This window comes from Pimephales promelas, chromosome 13 (assembly GCF_988280905.1).
Source record: "Pimephales promelas chromosome 13, fPimPro1.hap1.1, whole genome shotgun sequence".
NCBI lineage: Eukaryota > Metazoa > Chordata > Actinopteri > Cypriniformes > Leuciscidae > Pimephales > Pimephales promelas.
The window spans coordinates 10,586,903-10,609,007 of NC_142781.1; the positions used below are offsets into that span (position 1 = coordinate 10,586,903).

Below are 22,105 nucleotides of genomic sequence, written 5' to 3' on the forward strand. Positions count from 1 at the left end.
GGTTCGATTTATCGAGACGGCGTTATACGCTAAGCAGTTTTTAGAGATAAAAATCTTCACATTCGATTATCATGAAAACAAATCTCAGAGAACGTTGACTAGGAACCAATGTGTTATTAGACCAAAGATTCATTTTGTGCTGGAATTCTCCTGTTAGTAAATTCAGTGTTTATTGTAAGAAATTCAAATATAGTTAATGATCTGAAGGATCTTTTTCTTTATTTGCACCAACATATTATGATGCATATTAATAAACAACAGTATTCCCCTAGTTACAACTTTACTAAACTGTTAAAGGATGTAAACAAACATTTGTGGAATTGTGAAAGTGATTTTGAATCGAATAGTGACCAAGAATCAATTTTAATTGAATCGTGAGGGACCAAAAGATTCCCAACCATAATAAAAAGGTTGTTAATGTGTCAGGTGGCTCAGTACACATAAAGCAAGCAATGTTTTGAGGATCAAGAGACTATTAAAGTGCCTTGATTACTTGCCTGCTTCATGATAAATGTAGTGAGTATGAAAATCACACAGTCATGGAGTGTAATAAAAAGCACATTTGAAATCAGCACATTTTTCTTGGTGATGGTTAATTTGATGTTTGTATTTGAGAATATTGCTCTCTCATTGCATGCATTAAATCCTTTTTTAACCCACATAATTACCCCCCCCCCCCCCAAAAAAAAAAAAAATGTGTATATTTCCTAAAAGCTACAATGATTTTTCTGTACCGTCTCAAATTCTTCACTTCAGAATAATTTCTTTTCCCCCTCAGGTAACTCCGAGTGACCGGTACCACCTCATGCCAATCATCACGCCAGCTTACCCTCAACAAAATTCCACTTACAATGTCTCTGCGTCGACTCGGGCCATCATGGTGGAAGAGTTCAAGCGGGGTCAGTCTCATTTCTGAAGATCCCTACAAACACATTCTGCTAGAATAAAGAAGTGTGCTTTGAAAAATGAAAATGTCAACATTTTCTGGCCATCATGTCATTCTAAATCTGTATGATTTTGCGTTCTAATGTTAGTGTTCACCCAAGTGCCAAAAAGCAACCTTTAAAAAGCACCAAGAGTATTACATACAACCTGTGTGCTATATTCAAGTTTAAGTTTAAGCTGAAGCTTTCTTTGAGGAACAGACCAAAATTCAAGTTTAAATTCACAGAAAAGCTTCCCTTCTGCAGCAGCCCTTAAATCTCATTTGTGTTTAAAGGAGTAGTTCACTTTTAAGTAAAAACTTTTGCTGATAATGTACTCACCTCCATGTCATCCAAAATGTCCATGTGTTTCTTTCTTCAGTCCAAAAGAAATGAAGGTTTTTGATGACAACATTCCAGGATTTTTCTCCATATAATGGACTTCAATGGGAACCAAATGGTTCAAGGTCCAAATGAGAGTTTCAGTGCAAACTGTTTAAAGGGTTTTAAATGATTCCAGACGATGAATAAGTGTCTTATCAAGCGAAACGGACGCTCATTTAATAAATAATGAACAAAGTTTAAGTTTTATAAGCTCAAATGCTCGCCTTGCTCTGTTCTGTGACGCACGTTCATGACTCTCCTGTTCAAACTCGTTCATCAAAATGAACAAATCTTTTCCCGAGTCAACTCGTTCGTTGAGTGAACCAAATGACACGAAAAAAGATTTGTTCATTTTGGTAAACGAGTTTCTTGGACCTTGAACCGTTTGGTTCCCAGTAAAGTCCATTATATGGAGAAAAATCCTGGAATGTTTTCATCAAAAACCTTAATTTCTTTTCGACTGAAGAAAGAAAGACTTGGACATCTTGATGACATGGGGGTGAGTAAATTATCAGCAAAAGTTTTATTTTAAAGTGAACTACTCCTTTAAGTACATTAAAATATGGATTCGGGTTATGTCAAAAAATGAATATAGAATATAACTTGTTTTTGTTTGTCCTTTAACAACAGCGACCCCCTTTCTGCCGAAAAGAAAGTCATGCAGATTTAGAATAGCAGATTTATTTTTGTTGTTTTGTTTGGGTGAGCGATTCCTATTAAGATGAAGATACCGTGCAAGGCTGTTGTGCCATTATTTGATTCACACTCCGACTGTTTAACTCCTCACAGGTCTTGCTATCACGGATGAAATATTGCAGAATAAAGCAGATTGGTCCAAACTATTTGAAGCACCAAACTTCTTTCAGAAATACAAGTATGTATTAAGCTGCATATCCTGTTGGACACTCATGGTGAGATTTAATCATTTCAATAAAGATTTATTTCTCTCAACCGCACTCCCACACATTCATAGCCCTTTCACAAGTACTACCTTATGTAATCGGTGTCAACGATTTGAAATAAAAGCAGAGTTTTTGCATACTATCAGTTTATTTATATGGAGTACAACACAATGGCTTTTTACACGTCAACGTTTTTTTAAAAACAAATAAAATGTGTACTAGTCCTGCTTAACAAATTACTACTGTAGAGCATGCCTGAAATGTCAGTAACAATTTTGAGATGGTTAAAATTTCTATTTTTCAAAGGTAGGTATTTCAGTTTAATGTGGTTTTTCTTGTGCTATATTAATTTGTGTACAATTCAAAAATAAAATGTTTTAGTTCACAATTCGTACAATGTATTTCTTGTTAGTCTGTGTTTTCATAGTGTTCCTAATTTTCTATTTTAACTTTTTTCTTCAGTTTTTGTCAATGTTTAGCATTTAGTCTGTTTTTGTTAATTTTTAGATTAAATTCATTGTTACGAATAAATCAGTAGGTGTTTTTGACTCGGACCGATCAGTGTATGACATCAGAGCACCGCAAGAGCGTTTCGAAAGCAGTGTTCGCTCTAATTGCTTTCATGGTACTCTGATGTCATTCACCGATCGGTCCACACAGTGTCAAACACGCCTAATGTTTCAGTCAAAGGATACAGAATTCTGACTGAAGAAATAAAACTGATATTTTCCATCAGAAAAGTAGGTTTAATACAGCTCATTGCTTGTTAACTGAAGATCCATTGTGCTTGAAAGCTGATGAAGCTCAATTCTGGGGGGGTTTATTTTAGTGGGTAGATTTTATTTTTATTTTCTAGCTAATTTAAGCTCATTTAAAATGTTTTGGAAGCTCCTTCACTTTCCGACACAAGTCTTCCCACCCCACATGAGGATGCAGCGACTGCATGCAGTTCATTGTGGTGCTCAATTCATAATCACCATTATTTAGTACTGGTTTCAAAGAATGAATTAAAAATGTTTGATTTACAGCATCTCATTCTTTTCGGTCCAGACAAGCCCCTAAAACAAAGTGTGCTGCTCAGCAGAAAAATACAGATAAATACATAAACACAGGATGAATTGCGAACGTTATAAGCTGCTATAAACTTAAGTTGAGATCAAAATATAGGTTAACTTGCTTTGATTAATCTATAAGATACAGGGAGCCATTCTTTTTTTTATTACCATATAATACTGAAAGAGTTTGTACACTTCTATTCTATTAGACCATCTATTCAAATGGCAAGTAAACCATATCGAGTCACTTTGGTTAAACAAAATGCAGGTTTGCTTCAAATAAATGTATCTTGTGAATGCATGAATTTGGAAATAGGAAAAATATCAAGAATGTTAAAGTATGTTTGAAAATTAGCATAAGAGGACTAGATCTTTTGATGTTGCTAAATAACTGTTAAAAGTGCAGTGAATCTGCAGTTAAAGATTGTTTTAGTGTGTGAAATGAAGTGATCATGGCTGGGTATGATCCCTGCCGTCTTGAATGAAGTTCATAAAGATATGTTTGTCTTTGAAGAGAGGTGTAACGCTACATTTTCAGTGAGATGGGGGCGGGCCGGCCCTGTAAGTTTTGCCGGGTTTGGTTGAACAGCTCTAGTCTAAAGGATGTAATGGCATTGTTCTGTCTTTTATGTCCCAAGGCATTATATAGTGTTGCTAGCAAGCGCACAGACAGAGAAGCAGCACTTAGAGTGGTGAGTACAGCTTACCGTCTCCTTCCAGCACTGTCACATGCTTAATCGGACCGATGTTCTGCTCAAATCCCCTGCATCTGTTTAAAGAAATGTGGTGGAATAGGACTAAATGTACTGTGTGCCTGACAGGGTGGGCCTCGTGGAATCAAAGATCCGAATCCTGGTGGGAAACCTGGAGAAGAATGAGTTTATCACACTCGCCCATGTGAATCCACAGTCATTCCCGGGACTAAAAGAGGGAGCTGACAAGTGAGTTTAACCCCTTAACTGTCACCGTCCCGGTACCGGGACGCCTAACTTTACTCCACTATATTTCTATTAAATCCTAATCTAATTATGACAAATTATATATTGTTGGAAAGGTCTAAGACTTCTAAAATAGATATTCTACCCCTGTTTTGTGTTAAAAATTATGTAGGAAGAGTAATTGATAAATTTATGACAAGAGTGCACCTCAAAAAATTTACATCATAACAGGAGTTTTGACCTTTGTCACAAAAAGTCCATTTTTTTCCAAAACCCACTTTTAATCATTGAAACTTCTGTTTTTATGCTAAAAGTTCATAATAAACATATAATCTAGTATTTTTCAATAAAAAATAAAAAATTATAGTACAATATTATCCTCTAAAAATGATAATATTCATATTTATTATCCTCTAAAATATAATATTGTTTTTTATCGCCTTTTTTTATTATATCACATATTTTAGTAGTTATCATAAATTAGGTATCATTTGAAAGCTTGTAAACTCAGAATTCATCATGTGAAAACTGTTTTATAATTGAAAGTTGGGTTACCATAGAAACGAAACTTATTTTATTAGGCTCCTCCCCTTTTGGGCATCATTATATTTCATAATTTATGATCAAAACCTTTTCTAATCTTGACAAAACTGATATTGTCAGAAAGGTCAGAGTCTCAAGGTTCCAAATTTTGTGACAGAATTGATATTTGGACAGAAATGTATTAATTTGTTAAGGCAGAATGTATACAACTAAATTCAATGGAATTCAATGGCACCCGGTGGCTATTTTTGGTACTACGCCTAAACACAATCTCATGGGAACTTCAATTTTTGTGATATCAACTTCAAATTTGGAACATAACTTGATAAGATGTATGGCTTTGATTTTATAGAAATTTTAGAGTAAAAATATTTTATAAAATATATTATATAAAATAAAAAAATATATAGTACAGTATATTTAATTTACTGTAAATTTAAACTTCCATAACTTTTTCATACTTTAATTTTGTTTAAGTGTTTTCACTTCAGCAATATTCTGCTGAGTGTTTTCTTTAAAACAAGACCAAACTTGGGTATATATTCCAAAGCATTCTTAAATTACAACCATTTAAGTTTGAATAGTGCATTTTAACCCCCATTCTCAAAAAGGGGGGTGACAGCTAAGGGGTTAAGATGCTTTTATAGGCTTAAAAGCGAACTAAGAATAGTCAACGGTCCCATTCACGGTCTTTACCCGCTCTTTCCTTTTGTGTACGTGACAGGGAGGAGTTCAGCACAATGTGGGTAATTGGTATTGTGTTCAAAAAAATGGAGGGATCTGAAAAAAAATCCGAAAATCTCAACGTGGACCTGACGTCTGATATCCAGTCCTTCACTGACACAGGTAAGACTTCCTGTCTGCTGGCAGTTTTAAAGAACACACTCGGAAGAGTCGACATTTGCTGATGTTTTCTAGTAATGAACATGTGTTCTTTGAATGGCTGTAGTTTACCGGCAGGCGATCACTAGTAAAATGTTTGAGCAAGATATGAAAATCACAGCCATGCATGTGAAGAGGAAACAACTGCATCAACTACTTCCTAAAGTCGCCATTCAAAGGGGCAAGAGAAAGGCAAGTGTTCACGTGTGTCTGTGCAAAACATGATAGACAGTCGCTTCGAATCTAGTTTAATAAATGCATGTGCTACACTTTAGCAATTTCTGTTGTTTTCATATGTTTTTGAATGTCGAGTCTAGTGTATCCAAGTAATGACAGGTGAAGTCAGGTTGATAGGGACACTTTTCCCCAGTCATCTCAATGGAATGAAATGCATGTTTAATGGTTATTTCTGTAATATTTTTTGAACAAGGTTAAAGAGATTTTTTTTTTTCCCCTCAAATCACACCGTTTTTCTTGAGGTTTTGTTATTTGACATTCCTAAATTCATGACCTTGACACACAATCATGTGAGGGTCTACAGGGGTCACTCTTATGGTATTTCACGCTTTATAGTTTAAGATGGCTTCTTACACGTTTTGTTACACCACAGTGACTTGGATTTTTGGATCAAAGCCTCACTGCCTATTTTTAACATACTAAAAAATTGCGCTCATATATATATATATATAAATATATATACACACATATACACACAAACACACACTACCGGTCACAAGTTTTAGATCAGTAAGATTGTTTTATGTTTTTAAATTAAGTTTCTTCTGCTAACCAAGGCTGCTTTATTAGATGAAAAAAAAAATGAGAAACAGTAATATTGTGAAATATTATGACAATTTAAAATGACTGTTTTCTATTTAATATATTTTAAAATGTCATTCGAAAGCTGAATTTTCAACATCATTACTGTTGCTGATTACACATCAGTTTTCAGTGTCACATGATCCTTCAGAAATCTTTCTAATATGCTGATTTTATGCTCAAAACACATAAATTGTTATTTTCAATGTTGAAAACAGTCGTGCACCATTTTCCCCCCAAAATTCTATGATGAATAGAAAGTTCAAAAGAACAGCATTTATTTAAAATGTAATCTTTTCTAACATTATAAATGTCTTTACTGTAACTTTTGATCAATTTAACTCATCCTTGATGAATAAAAGTATTTTCAAATTTCTTTCCCCCAAAAATAAAAATAAATTCTTACTGACCCCAAACTTGTGAATGGTAGTGATTAATGTTACAAAAGCTTTCCATTTCAGATCAATTCTGTTCTTTTGAACTTTCTATTCATCAAAGAATCCTGAAATAAAAATGTAAAAAACTGTTTTCAACATGGATAATAATCATAAATGTTTCTTGAGCATTATATTATAATACTTTCTGTAGGATCATGTGAAACTGAAGACTGGAGTAATGATGCTGTAAATTCAGCTTTGATCACAGGAACAAATTACACTTCACTATATTCGGGGACTGTTAATATATTTAACAACCCTTAGTTATTTGATTAGACTGTTATGTATGTAACGGTTACTGAGGGAAACATTTGTATTAATTCATTTTAAAGGTACAGTATGTAGTTTTTTGTGGCACCTAATAGAATTACAAAAATACAGTATTATGTTTCTCACTCAACAGTGATGTACTATTTATTTATTTTTTTGTTAACTGTCTTCTCATTTCCTTTTTCCTAAAGCATTCGTCTGATGGCATTCGTACGATGAATGACGGCAGTCTCGACCTCTCGGTTGACAGTGACAACAGCATGTCAGTGCCCTCCCCCACAGGCCCTTCAGCTGCCAAGAGCGCCCGTGCCTCCAGCCCTCAGGGGTAACGCATCGAAATAATTTCACAACTCTTGTCTTTTGGGAATACCCATACACATGCTTTTTTCTTTGTTTTTTCTAATTTCTCCTCATCTCTCCCTGACCATAGTTCCACTGGGACGGCCACAAACAACTCAGATTTGCAGGGAAAAACGGACACTTCAAGTGGGAGCCCGCTCCTGGCTGGTGGTATGTCTGTATAGTGTATATTTACACGCATTTTTTAAAAAATAGGCTGTTATACTGTAATGAGACTGGTAAGGTTAGTGTTACGAAACTGGAATTTCTAACTTTGATACAATAACTTGAAAAATATTGATATTCGATAATTTTTTGGATGGATATTTGTATTTTTTTATCATTTTGGGGAATTTTGTTGTAATAGTGGTCACAGCATAGGGAGGTTTTATATTAATTTTGTATTTTTAACTAAATTTATAAGAAAAAAAGACCGTAATAAAATTAGAACTAATAAGCAAATTGCAAACCATAGCACAAATAAATGCAATTGAATACTGAGAGACCAATGAAATGAACACTGCTTTAAAGGGATAGTTCGCTCAAGAATTTAAATGGTCAGTTGTTCAAAATATTGTCTTTAATGTTTAGTAGAAGTAAATAAAAAGAGAGTTCACCAAAAAAGACAAAGTTTTAAGTTTTTCTGGCGAGCCTAACTGTAGTATTCGGATAAGAAATACTACATATAGTGATGGGAAGTTCGGATCATTCTCTCTCGTTCATCAAAATGAACGGATCTTTATTCGAGTCATTTTGTTCATTTAAGTGGCTTTAAATGTTTTACTTTTAACAGCCAAATTCCCCGAAAGCATCCACCTATGCAATCTTGATCATGTTTTTAATTAATAAATAATTATAATGCAGCCAAAGATCATTTACAGGGAACAGAAATATTTAATTTACCTTCCGAGTCTTTGGTTCATTTGTCATGACTCGTGCAATGAACGGATTGTTCACGAACGTCACTACAACATAAATTAAATAATCAAATGTAAAAATAACACTGGTTTGTCATCTTTTTAAAAATCAATTACTCAAGTTTAGGGCTGCAACAACTAATCGATAAAATCGATTATAATCGATTATGAAAATCGTTGTCAACGAATGTCATTATCGATTAGTTGGTCTGATTACGTCACGGGGACTGTTTACATGCTACATGCACTTCTTACATGCGCTTCATGAGGCACACACGCAGTCTCTCTCCCTCGCCGCTCTACCCTGTCTCGCACGCGCAACACCGACTGTTTGAACGGAGCACATTATCTTCTCTCTCGCGCCGCAACACGGACGGTTTGGAGCACATTATCTTCTGTCTCGCATGCGCGCTCTTGATTCCGTGAGTTTGAACTAATTTGCGGGCATCAGGAAATCGCTATCAATATGCAGCATACACGAAAATCATTCACCTTTCGGCAAATTCGCCGTTTTGAAACCAAAATAGGTGACCTACGTTAATCGTGTATACTTTATGAAGCCATACTATAGTATAATGTGAGATAGAAATGTATATTTAAGTAATTAAATTAAAGTTAACCTAAGCTTTTCCCTCCACTGCGGCTGTCAGTCATTCTCTATTCGGTGTTCAAACAGCGCGTCACGTTCGGTTACAACAGTGATGAATGATGAAACTCTTTCCAAGATGATTCAATGTTATTATTATAATTGATCCGTAGATAAAGGTCTATGGTTTCGTAATATAATGACTATCTTGCTAGACTTTTATTGCTGTAACTTAATCACTTTCTACTGAGTGTCTGTTAGATCACAACACTATAGTAGAGTCGGCGCACTATAATTGTTCTTCACGTGCACAGTAGCCTAACTGAAATTTAAAACTGTTAAAAGAAAAGGCTTAATAAACTATTGCAAAGATACTGTATAATTCACAGTCAATATGTCTTTCTCTTTCCTTGGTGCTTTTAACTTTAATGCGGCGGACACTGAAGAGCTGCGCGCCGCCCTGTGACTCCGTGTTGCGTCAAGGGCATCATTCAGCGCTCGCGATACTTTGTGCAGCTCTTTCATGATCATGTCATAATACTTTTGCGCAATAAAAGCTTATTAATAGCCTTTCTTGTTCTGTCCTATCTATTATATTTTGCTTCCTCACTAAACAGCTGTGCTTTACATTTAAAACAGCTGTGCATCTGATTTTTACGATGTTTTTCATGAATGTATAACAATACAAAGAGCAATGTGCAACGTTTCACCAGAGTTAGTGCTACACTTATTGTCTCTTATTTGTTCCCCACTAAGGAATGTTTTTTTTTCACTAAATGTTCAGATTTTATAAAATTATTGTGCACTTGTGATATTTTTAGGCTAAGTTTTTCTAGTAAACATCTAGTTTACAATAGCATTTTTGTCATAGGTTATGGTCATATATATTTTTTTTTATTTGTTGTTTTTCTTTATAATAAAGTTGTCTGTATTAAGTAGATTGTTTAACACACAAAAGAGTGTGGTTTTTAGGGTTTTAGGGTTTTATTTAGTTGTAATAAACAAAAAATGAAATAAATTTTTTTATCCGATTAATCGATTAATCGAAAAAATAATCGTCCGATTAATCGATTATCAAAATAATCGTTAGTTGCAGCCCTACTCAAGTTACAAAAGTTATTCAGCATTCAATTTACTATTAGACATGCATTTTTTTTCATAAATGTATTTTTTTTATCTTAACTGCATTATTCTTTCTTAACTGCATTCCAAAACTGACTTTGTTTTTATTTGGCTGTTTAAGTGCAATAAGCCACCAAACAGAACTAATTTTGGTACACTATATCATACAGTTTACATATGACAGTTTACATATCTAAATGAGCGGCCCATGAGTTAGTCATTTGCATAAGACATGCCCAAACCATCTCCATATAAGGGCTTTCCTTACATATAAGGGCTGCTGTTTGCAGACGCACTCTCGCCCGATCCTTGATCCATTCTCCCCCTTTATAAACACCTTTTATTCAGACCTCTTTTTTCTCGTTTATTCAGAGAAATCTCACAGCTGAAGCTAAAATGCAGCTTTTCTTACTCTTTAACTCTATATGATGTAATGTATTTAAGAAGAATTTAAACCATATTAGTTATTTTTTGCTTATTTGTTGTTCCTCTATTTCTTTGTAAATTGTGCGTACGCATGCTCAGGCCCATTTTCTTCATCATCGTTCCAAACCCGTATGACTTGCTTTATTCCATAGAACACAAAAGGATATGTTTTGAAGAATGTTCCTGCTGCCTTCTCCTTTTTTTTTTGAAGCTCCATAAAAGTAATCCATGATTAAGTTTACTTCACCTATATTTTCATAGGACAGAAATCAAACCTGTGTGACATACCAAATGGAAAATGACTTAAATATAACTATAGAAAAGAGCAGCTTGAACATTCTTCAAAATTTTTGCTTTTGCACTCCTCTGAAAAAAAAAAATTCATGTGGGTTTGGAACAACATGAGGGAGAGTAAATGATGACAGACTTTACACTTTTTGGATAAAGTTTTTAATATTGCTACTGATTTGTTTTTATATTGATCATAGCAGGGGATGGATCTAAACCTGATAATGTTGGGACCTCCAGCAGCAACGCCCCGCGTAAGGGGGCAGCTGCACTGAAGAGGCCTGCCTCACCCCTTCAGCAAGATTTGGAGAAGAAAGCCAAAGTGGACAGTGTCCAACAGGACCCTCATCCTAGTCCATGTTTATCTGCTAGCCCTGCCAGCAAGAGACCTGCCTCTCCCCTCGAGAATGAGACGGCCAAGAAAGCCAAAGTAGAGGATGTAAGTCAATGCTTATTGAGCCCTTTTTACATGTTATTTTAAGAACTTTACACTGTTTCATTTTCAGCGTTAAGTTAATCGTTTTATATTCTACACATTATCCAATGCTCTTTCACATGTCTTAAATGCTTCAAAATAAGAACAAAATAACGGTAAATTAATGTGTACGATTTATCTGTTTTTGTCGATAGTGTTGTCACAAATGCCCCCATTCAAGAATCATCCATAAACGTTATATGTAAAGTGATCTGAAAAGCCTAATTAACTCCTACTCTTCCAGTTCTCAACCCCAGAAGCAAAGTCAGGTGAAGCTGGTGACCATGTGGCTGCGGATACAGCGGTAAAGGCGGTTTGCTCATACTAAAAGGCTAAAACGAAAGGCGGTTTGCTTATATCTCCAATGAAGAGGCAGCTTATCTAATCTTTGGTGTTTGTTGCTCAGGGTGTTATATTTGATTTTCTTTCTTATGCAGAGCGTTGAAGTGGTTCCTTCAGATGGTGAATTGAAAACGGAGACAGAATTAACGGTAAACTAATCATAAAAACAGGGGATGCTAGTTATAATCATAAATGGAGCGAATACATGAGAACTTAAATGCTGATGTTATTTCCTGTCATTTTCAGGTGGTGGAAACTGCAGAGAAGATACCGCTTTCCCAGGTTAGAATGTGTTCAGTTGATTTATTACATAAATAATAATCCTTCCACCATGTCCACGAATTGAGTCATTTATTTGTTCTCACTGAAAACTTAATTCTCCACAAAGCACCAGCCAATCAAAAACAAAACAGTTTTAATAACAAAACATGCAAAAAAGTTTAGGCATTAATATCCATGATGTACTCTAACATTTATAAGTTTGGGGTCATTACGACAAAAAAACAAACAAACAAAAAAAAACTTATTCTGCAAGGATGTATTAAATTTATAAGAAGTGACAGAAACTTTCTATTCATCAAAAAAAAAATAAGCAGCACAACTGTTCAACATTGATAATCATAAATGTTTCTTGAAGCAAATTAGATGGATATCTGAAGGATCATGTGACAGAAGACTGGAGTAATGATGCTGAAAACTCAGCTTTAAATTACATTTTAAAATGCTAAAATAGAAAATAGTTATTTTACATTGTAATAAATTACTGTTTTACTGTATTTTTAAATAAATAAATAAATGCAGCCTAGGTGAGCTTAAGAGACTTTAATTATTTTTAATTTAACGCTAGTTAGCTAATTGTGATTTGTAGGCAAGCAAAAGACAGGTCAATTTTAAGAGATTTTAAAGTCACATACTACAATAATAAGTTCTCTGAAAAATGATTACATCAGTATTTGAGATGTTTGAAGAACTTAACATAGGCTTTGGTATGTAATTGAGTATGAAGTTCATTCCAAATAATTTTGCTGAATAGAACACTTTATTTTAAAGTGACGTAGTTACACGTTACTGCAGTAATAGTACTTTCTATAGTAATAACAGTAAATTGTGCAAAATTAAACCTAACCATAACTACATGTAGTAAGTACACAGGGCTCCAGACTAACTTTTTTTACTAGGAGCACTGTTGCCCCTGACTGAAAATTTTAGGAGCGCAAGCAAAAAATTTAGGGGCACACCTTAAATAAGCTTGCAATGCAATTATTCAAATTTTCCACAAAATAACTGTAATACTGACAAATTATTTAATAATAAATAGACTTAACATTATGATATGCTGTTTTATTTTAACTTCACAGGGCTCCAGACCCAAAGTTGAGGGCAGCATCACCTCAAATGAGAACTCACAGTTCTATAAAAAAAAAAAAAAAAAAAAAAAAAAAATCTGGTAGCACTGGGGCTGACAATAAATCACTAAGCTTAATTTAGGGTGTAGATGAAATTAACTTTAGTTTTTATCATTTATAATGTCTTAATATTAATTAATAAAAGTAGTGAAAATATGTATATGGAGTGAAAATAGCTAATAAACATCCTACTGTTTACAATGGTATTATTATTTTTATTATTTTAAGTGTTTAAATAAGAGTTTTCCAACATCTTAAAATTGTTCGTTTAAGGACAATCTTTAAAGGATGAACAAAAAATGTGTTGGTATGGTAGCAATCACATAAAAATACAAAAAAAATAAAACATTTATATATGATATTATTGAAGTGCTGGGAAAGGATGTGTACTAGGCTACTTACACATTATCATATTTATGGTAAGAGTTAACTTGCCTAAATTCATGGTTCTGTTAGGCTGATTTGTGGACTGAAAGCCTTCTATAAGTGTTTTTCCTGGTTTCCACGTCAGCGCTGTTTGATCTGATATGGTTTATAACAGAACTCTGCGCCGAATCGGAGTGTTTCTCACTGGATCTCGTGGTGTTGATGTTATTAATTCTGAGGCGAATTCAATGGATTTCTTCACTGGCTCTCCTAGTAACAGTGTTGCGTGAGCGAGATCGGCCCGCGACTGGCAAGTTCGGGGCTTTATTTTGTCAATGGTTAAGATCGCTGCTGCAGCTGAGTGGCGTATTTTCGTTCCACTTTCATTTTGTTTGCATTCGTTGCTAGGTAACGACTAAAGAGTCGATAGATCGCTGATTGCTCAGACGCACATCAGTTTGTGATATTTTTTTTCCGTCTCCTTCCCACAAACGTTTACGCGCGCTATTCTTGTCACAGATTCATTGACGCGCCTCTTCCACGCTTTACCATGCGTTTAACGTGTGGCAAATTTACTGGTCGCACATGTGCGACTGGATGTAAAATTCAGTCGCACACTCTCAATTTTTGGTCGCAAAATGCGACCATTTGGTCGCAGTCTGGAGCCCTGAGTACATGTATTTTATTTTACTCGGTACTTATTTAAACAAGTACAACGTAGTTGTCACCTTAAAATAAAGGGTAACTAAGAGAGACTAAGGGTATTTCAAAATGCTCAATGAACAAATGAATTGTATCCACTATAGTGGATTAATGTATGTTCAGTTATGGAAGGCAATCTACAAAATACTAAGGGACTCTTTTATCTGTTATTTAGGCAGTTAAGTCATATTCTTGTTAAGGTTGACAAACTATTTTGGAGCGATGAGATTTCATTTCGATTTTCCAGGACAATGCAACGTAAAACTAGTCATCTTGTTGAAGCCACGGCTAGTTCAAACAGAAACATTTAAGAGATGAGATTACTTGATGACCATAAAGCTATAGTTCTAAAGATCGATCTAAATATAAACGAACAGCAGAGTCTACACCACAACTATGATGATGACAGAGAAACAATATCGACGGAATCACTTTCAGAACAATTTTTTTCCAGCTGATGAACAATAAAAACATTAGAATCCATCCCACTTTAAAGAGCTCGAGCGTTTAAAGCGACAAACGACAAAACTGCAGTGTGTGCTTCGAATAAACATTGATATTGTGCATTGGTGTGGACACTAAGGGAGCTTTCACACCTGCCTCATTTAGTTCGGTTGAATCGTACTAGGGTTCGTTTTCCCCCCTTGGTGAGGTTTCGTTTAGGCACGTGTGAAGGGTAGCAATCGCACCAAAAGCGGACTAAATGGTGCGCTTTCAAACAAACGCTGGAGCGGTTCGTTTGTGGTGAGAACGTGATCAGACCTCGGACAGACCCCAACTGCCAAAGTCCTGTGTTTTTGGACTAAACCAGCTGCCGTAGTAAAACAAAACTATTATTTAGATTTTCAATAGACCCTTTTACTGTTTGTACACAATGATGACGTGGCTCCGTATGCGTGAGCATATTGGCAATGGAAGTATGGCGAGAATCAGCAGTGTGTAAATCTACGCGAGCGGATTAAGGAACACAGACTAAAAAAAGTTAACTTTATCAAATGTTATCCGGCTACCAGATCCGTGTACTATAGTGGAGTGGATCGAAGACGTTAGCAGATGGCCAAATATACAGTGGCGAGATATAAAAGCGCATTTAGTTGAGAAACCGAGCGTGTACACCAGCGTTTAGTCAAAGACGAGGACACAAGACAACAATGTATGAGGCTTATAATCAACCATATTACCCAGACCTACATTGGTTTTCCTTCATTTTTCCCTACATTTATTCTTTTCCATCATTCTTCCCTCATTTAGGGGCCGTTTACACCTGGCCACTTCATGCGTTTTCTGTGATCGGATAGCTATCTGATCGCGAAAAGACCAGGTGTAAATACCCCCCCGAAACGCATTTGAGACGGATTTGAATCTGATCGCTCAAACCACTTCAGGAGGTGGTCTGGGCCGCATTCCAGACGAAACTGGACGTGTGCAAATGCATCTGGTTGTTGAAACCACGTATTTAGATTTTACTACTCCCAAAAATGATAAACAAATGTGTGAGCGTGTTATAAATAGGCTATGTTATTTTAGTCAGATATGACACTACTGCGACATGCATCACCTCAGATGAGCAGCTGAGTGCCTATTCAAGTCAACGCGCGCAATCTATCGCAAATCAAAGTGAAAGTAAGTCGCAGACGCTTAACACTACCATCTTCATTAAAAGTAAAGAAACAAAATGATCTTACCAGGGCTGTTGCCGCTCTCTATTATTTCTATCTTTGCTGATTTTGAAATTAGCCGATGATCAATAAAATTCGGCTCATATCTGTTGCTTTCGCTGACGTGCACTTCATTAAACCTGCATATAGCGCGTGAATTGAAGATCAGATTTCTATCCGTTTCGCAAAAACACATTTATGTGACCAAGTGTAAATGGAATCGTTTTAAAAAATAAGATAGCTATCCGATCTGAGAAAACGTATGAAGTGGCCAGGTGTAAACAGCCCATTAGTCTTATTCTTCACCCAGACCTACAGTTATCCTTGTCCTTACATTTTAAGTTGTTATTGTTGTTATTGAAGTTGTTATGATTAACCCTTATGCTGCATTAGGGACATTTTTGGTCTTTTGCAGTTTAATTTCTTTGACCATTTTGGCTGTTTTAATGCAAATGGTATGAAATTTGGCAAAATTGTGACTTTTTGGATACATGTAAAAAATGTGATCCCATTTTGCAAAATATGTATAACACACACTGTGTAGATCAAATAGTAACACTCAGCACCATAAAGACCAAAAATGGCCCATTGAAACCCATTAAAACGTTGTTTAAATCTGAGGCTGTCAGTAATACATGAAACATGATTTTTGCACAAACATCCTTTCATTTAGAAGCAAAAGCATTATATTTGCATTATATAGTGTATTCCACCAGATGACGTCACTACATATTTATTCCCTATGGGTGGAAATGCACCTTATTTTAGGCAATAGGCAATGTTTAATAGGTGGCCATTTTTGGTCTCTAACGCGCTAAGTGGGATTTTTTGCAAAGTGGGACTGTGATAATCCAAATCTAAAGTTTTCTCTTTGCATTTAGTTTATTGAAAATAATTGAATTTTTGTGTTTTTTCCTCTTATACAAATCGATGGTTTCGCAAACAAAACTGGTAATTAAAGGGTTAAAATCCTGAAATTGAATACATTTTTGGTAGTTATGATGAGGACTGATGCTGGTTAAAAGATTTAACTTGGTAAAAGTGGAAAATAATAATAATATATAATATTTTAGGCAATGTTTAATATGTGGCCATTTTTGGTCCTTAATGCACTCAACGGTGTTAAATCTAATGCAGCACAAGGGTTAAATAGTGATATTTAATCGCCTGCAGCCACAGGCGCCGGCTGTTCTTCTGAAACTGCCGTGATCCTGTCGGAATCCTATAAAACCTTGGTGAAATATCGATTAGTGGAACCGTAAACGCAACAACCAGACATTTTGACGCTAGGAAACCGTTTTGATAAACTTTCAGAGTTGCTAACACGATAAGAGCCAGTGGGAAACAACACCACTTCCGTTGCCAAAATGCGCGTGCAACTATTTGATCACGTGGGCTGTAAAAGTGTCTATAGTGCTCCCTTTAAGTCATGACTGACTTACCTCATTCTGCACTCTCACTAAAACTCTCATCATAAACACTGAAGTTGTCCGCGCTGCACAGTGAATCTCTTATTACATCGCGTCTATACTTTGTTGTTTATGATTTGCGAAAGGATAAAGCTCGTGCTGATTCTGAAAATACATTGAGTAAATTCTCCGCATGTCAGCCGGATTTTGCTCCTCTGTGTTAACTACCAGGGGTTCTGTTGGAATTTTCCTGCACGTTAATTCTGACCAATAGGGGATTATCACGCTGATATGTAGGACTTCCGGATTCAGTGATCTTTGTGCACTGCCACTTCCGTTGAATCACCAATCTTGCTGGCGAACTGATGACGGACTACACTAAGTTTATTTATAAGGCATCCCTGGCATAGACTTGTAAAAAAAGATGGACGACTCCCCTTCACTCTTTTCCATCAGAGTGAACTGAAGCCGCCAGTGTCTCGATATGACGCTGACATCTTGGAACTTGAGTCTGCGCACTTGTGTGTGCCGCGAAGCCGCGAAATCAAGGCCGCGCCCTCATTTCCGCTGAATCAAACGCGAGCACATTATGTGACCTCTGTCTGTGCTCGTTCCTCTCCAATGATGTCTGCTGATTGCAGTACCTCGTTAAAATAAGGTAAATACAACTACTAACCACATAATCAACATTATTTAAAAAAGTCCGCTGGTGCTTCAGTGACTACCTCGCACAGAGAACCTGTCATTCACAGCTGTCAATCATGATTTTTAGCATCACATAACTAACTAAAAACAAACTTATTTTAAAAACGAACACTTGAAATTACATCAGCGTGATATAAACTACAGTAAATGACAGAAACTATCTTTGGAAAAAGGATACGTGAAGTGTAATTGTTTAGTTGGTCTCGCGTCCCATTCAATAACATGGGGAGGCGGGGGTTATGAGCTATACTTGGACCGGTCACAGGGGGGCGATCGAGACGTTTTGGCTTCACTTTTGAGGGCTTGTGCGGCACGCTTGATCCCTCGTAAATTAGTCTGATTCACTAAAGTGCCGGCAGCAAACAAACGTGCTACCTTGTTTTATTTTAGAGTTTTAATCCACTTCTTTCTTATACTCATTACAGTCGGGAATCCATGAAAACTTAAGTAGGGTTGGCGTTGTTGTTTAGATTTACAAAGTGGAACAGAGCAGTGACATATATAGCCTTCGTTTCAGCCATTGTTGAACTGCGTCGGAAGTGGACATGCACAAATTTGACAAATCCCGCCCATGAAACCCGGAACCGTGATAACCCCCTATAGAAGTGCAGTTATGGAAATATGTTCAAGACGTATCTGGCCAACGAGTATTGTGAATGTTGTCACGTGACTATATTTTGGTTCGTTTCATCAACTGATTCGGACCAGAGCAATCCGTGTGGTGTGAAAACGAACCAAAAACCCTGAAAATGCTACAAAGTATAATTTTTCGCACTTGGTCCGGACTACAGTTGTGAAAGCACCCTAATATAGTTATCTTTATGGTTCTTGTTCATGGATTGGAATCAGTGTAAAGGCCCATTCACACAGTTTGACGTACAATCTATCCTTTATAATGTTCCACAGAGGATTTCCCACACCGACCTGTCGGACGTCCAGATCCTCCCGTCCAACCCCATCGCAGTGGTCAAGAACTCCATCAAGCTGAGACTCAGCAGGTAGAAGCGGCCCGTCTCGTTCTCAGGAGGTGAACGTCCCCTCGGCTCCTGCCCATGTGCAACACGGCTCTCCACAAGGGGGCAGCTCTGTTCTTCCACAAACTCCCTGTGCTCTCTCTCTCTCTCTCTCTCTGCCCTTCCGTACACTGCAAAAAAAGATGTCATACACAAACAAAAACCTCAATGTGATTCAATGTGTTTGTGTGATTTGGTGCACATGCTTTGTAAATCCGTATCCTTATGTTTTGACCTGAAAGACAGTGACGCTTTGCTTTTTTTTCCTTCTTTTTTCTTTCTTTTGTAAATCAATAAAGAGGCATGTAATTATATTCCAGGGGTACAGTTGGTCTATTGGAGACCGATCCACCATATTGTACAGAGCTGAAGGCGTAGATGTAGGTGGAGATGCATTGAGTGGACGTGAACTAATGACTAATCTGACAGCGGAGGGCATGGCTAGCTCATCCGGATGATTCGAGCTCACTAATGCAGCTGTAATTTAACCAAATCAGGCTGAGATTAGTGTAAACACCATCGTTTTGCTCCGCCGTCGGGCATTAATTATGGGTGTTGTTAGGAGTGGAATAGCTAGTATTCCCAGCATGCTTTGATTCGTGCTCTGAGGAGACAGACCAGTGCTGGCCGTTCATTTAGGCTTGTTTTACCATGTGTATATATATATAGAGACAACAATATTGAAACTTTTATTTGCTTACGACAGCTTGGTTTTCCTGTTATATGCTGGGATGCTTTTCGAATGCGATTAAAACGGCGGGTCAACTCGTTTCCGTTGACCTGACTTTGAGGATGTGAATGTGTAATGACGATAAAAGATTGATTTAAGTTTCAAGCGAATGATGCTTTATTGGGGCTGGAGAGTGATTTTGTTCATTTTTGAAACCTGTGCGAACTTTTCTTACTCCGTGTTTTGTCTTGATGGTCTGTGTTGACTGTGGATTGGTGTAACGGTAAAGCTGCCGCCCCGGGAACACTCGTCACGGCACAGATTCACTCCTGTGAAACGCCTCCTATGGCCTTGCAATGTTCTTTCAGTTCTTTCATACGCTTATTTGTAAGGACAAGGTATTGTACTTTTTCACAAATAAAAGTCTACGTTGTTGCAAAAAGAAATCCGTGTGGTGTGTTTGTTTGTATCGCCTCTTAACAGTAGGGATTTACATTCATACTTCACACTGCACAAATTAAAACCCAAAGTTGGCTCATTCTAATTTAAGATTAATGAAAGGTTTGAGGGCCAATTATGAAATTGCTGCTTATGAGCATTACATCATGTTAAGACTTTCTATATAGACCAATGCATTGGTTTGATTAAAAAAAAAAAAAAAGTATTTTATGATTTTTTTTTTTAATCTTTAAATTTAGCTGAAAGGCATGAAGTAGCCCTAATATACTTTAGAATAGATATATTGTTAATGATTGCTGTTTTAATCGTAGTCTTCATGTCTTTATATATTTCTGACAAAGGTATTCTTAACTGCTATAGGTGCGTTCAGAGTGTTAGATCGTTCTCACAAAGTTTTTGGCCGACTGGTGAGCTTGCCTTGCACTTTCACTGAGTGTTGATTTTGGATTCTGGGTGTGTTGAATTATATCTGGTTCTGGGCAATAATAATGTGGTAATTTTTTTTGTTAGTGTGATTACACAAATAAATACTGTACAATATTAATTCGCAACATGCACTTCTAGTTTATTAGTTTTGTGTAGCCTAATTAAATAATGCATAATTTACTGTTATTGCTATAGAAAATGTATCAATGTCACATATTAAAATAGTTATGCGTTTAGAAAATGTGTTAAGTAAGTTACATCACTTTAACCCAAATTTTCCTGATATGTGCTACTGTAAACAAGAAAAGGGAACTTTATTCCACTGTATGTGGGAATGCACTAAAGTTAATTGCTTTTGGGTTAAAATACTTAATACTATAAGCCAAATCATTAGAAAAGCAATTCTTTTGGATCCAAAGCTGTGTATATTGCATGTTTGTCCTCTGAATTTTAAAATCACCAAACATGAAAGATTATTGTTAATTCTTTGTTTGTTAGAAGCTAAACGTGTAATAGCATATACTTGGAAAAAAGAAGAAAGTCCTGGCGTGTCTCAATGGATAAAGGGGATGACCTCACATCTTGCCTTAGAAAAGATTACCTACTTTTTGAAAAACAAGCCAGATATATTTTGGTCCATTTGGAAAGTGTTTTATAACTTTTTGGAGAGTCTAGATGGTGACTGCTTCGTGGAATTGATGGACATTGAGACAATATACTAGACAATTAGCCTATGTTATCGCTGTTTTTTGTTTGTTTGTTTTTTGTACATTTTCTTCTTTGTTTTTTTTATTCCTTTTTTATTGTTGTTGTAATGGAAAATGGAAATGTTGTTCAAACTTGTGTGACAATTTTTGACAAATAAAATTGTTGTTTAAAAAAAAATGTGTTGATGTACAGACTGACTTTAAAGCCCCTTTCACACAGAGATTCCAGAAAATACACGGATAATATGACCCAGCATTTGTCCCGGGATTGTTTGATTTCGGTTCATTCACACTGCAAGTGATTTGCCGGGATCTGTGAGTGCGTTCACACACAAACCGTAAAAATCCCGGGAAGACACATGACGTCAGGATGAGACGTATAACGGACGCGTCGAAAACATGTACACGCGCATACCGTCCCACAAAGCTGGTGAACGATCTCAGCTTCAGTACGGATAGTGAGGAGCTCCTGGTCTCTGCTTCGCTCCAGTTTACAGGTATTTGTTCGTCCTTTCTTTGTTGATGACGAACACAAACTTTCTTCTAAGAGCAACAGAGTCGCGCGATGGCACGAGCGTCATCACTATGACACACCTTTTACGGCATTGGTCCTGGCTTTTGTTCACACAGCGCGCGTTCCGGGACTGATTACGGCAATGTTACTAGGTCCCCAACCCGGTCAATCCCAGGTCGTGTTTGCGTTCACACTGAAGGCGTTCTGGCAATTTCCCACATTTCCTGGGATACTCGCTGTGTGAAAGGGGCTAAAGAAACACCCAATCAAAACTCAGCAAATGTCTGAGATGGTGTTTTCTACACTAGCCTGTTTATTCCTGTTAACATTGTTAACACCGCAAAACTTTCCATTTTTGACCCATGATTTCATTGTGTACACTTGACTTTTGTAAGGTCACCTAAAAAAACTTTATTTTCACA

At 36.4% G+C, this 22,105-nt stretch overlaps 1 protein-coding gene across 2 annotated transcripts in view; it reads left to right on the forward strand.

Annotated features, from left to right (window-relative positions):
- The window catches only part of papola (poly(A) polymerase alpha), a 30,626-nt gene extending 10,603 nt beyond the window's left edge, over positions 1 to 20,023 (forward strand). Inside the window, exons 11-23 of one of the 2 annotated variants that reach the window (XM_039692053.2) lie at positions 779 to 899; positions 2,097 to 2,181; positions 3,903 to 3,956; positions 4,086 to 4,205; positions 5,470 to 5,591; positions 5,695 to 5,819; positions 7,345 to 7,478; positions 7,584 to 7,663; positions 11,032 to 11,270; positions 11,551 to 11,610; positions 11,744 to 11,797; positions 11,895 to 11,930; positions 18,801 to 20,023. In XM_039692053.2, the coding sequence (XP_039547987.1) occupies positions 779 to 899; positions 2,097 to 2,181; positions 3,903 to 3,956; positions 4,086 to 4,205; positions 5,470 to 5,591; positions 5,695 to 5,819; positions 7,345 to 7,478; positions 7,584 to 7,663; positions 11,032 to 11,270; positions 11,551 to 11,610; positions 11,744 to 11,797; positions 11,895 to 11,930; positions 18,801 to 18,896 (1,326 nt within the window). In that variant the 3' untranslated portion in view covers positions 18,897 to 20,023. The remainder of the gene's footprint in view (positions 1 to 778; positions 900 to 2,096; positions 2,182 to 3,902; positions 3,957 to 4,085; positions 4,206 to 5,469; positions 5,592 to 5,694; positions 5,820 to 7,344; positions 7,479 to 7,583; positions 7,664 to 11,031; positions 11,271 to 11,550; positions 11,611 to 11,743; positions 11,798 to 11,894; positions 11,931 to 18,800) is intronic. The other variant, XM_039692054.2, reaches the window with a different exon arrangement.
- The last annotated feature ends 2,082 nt before the right edge of the window (positions 20,024 to 22,105 follow it).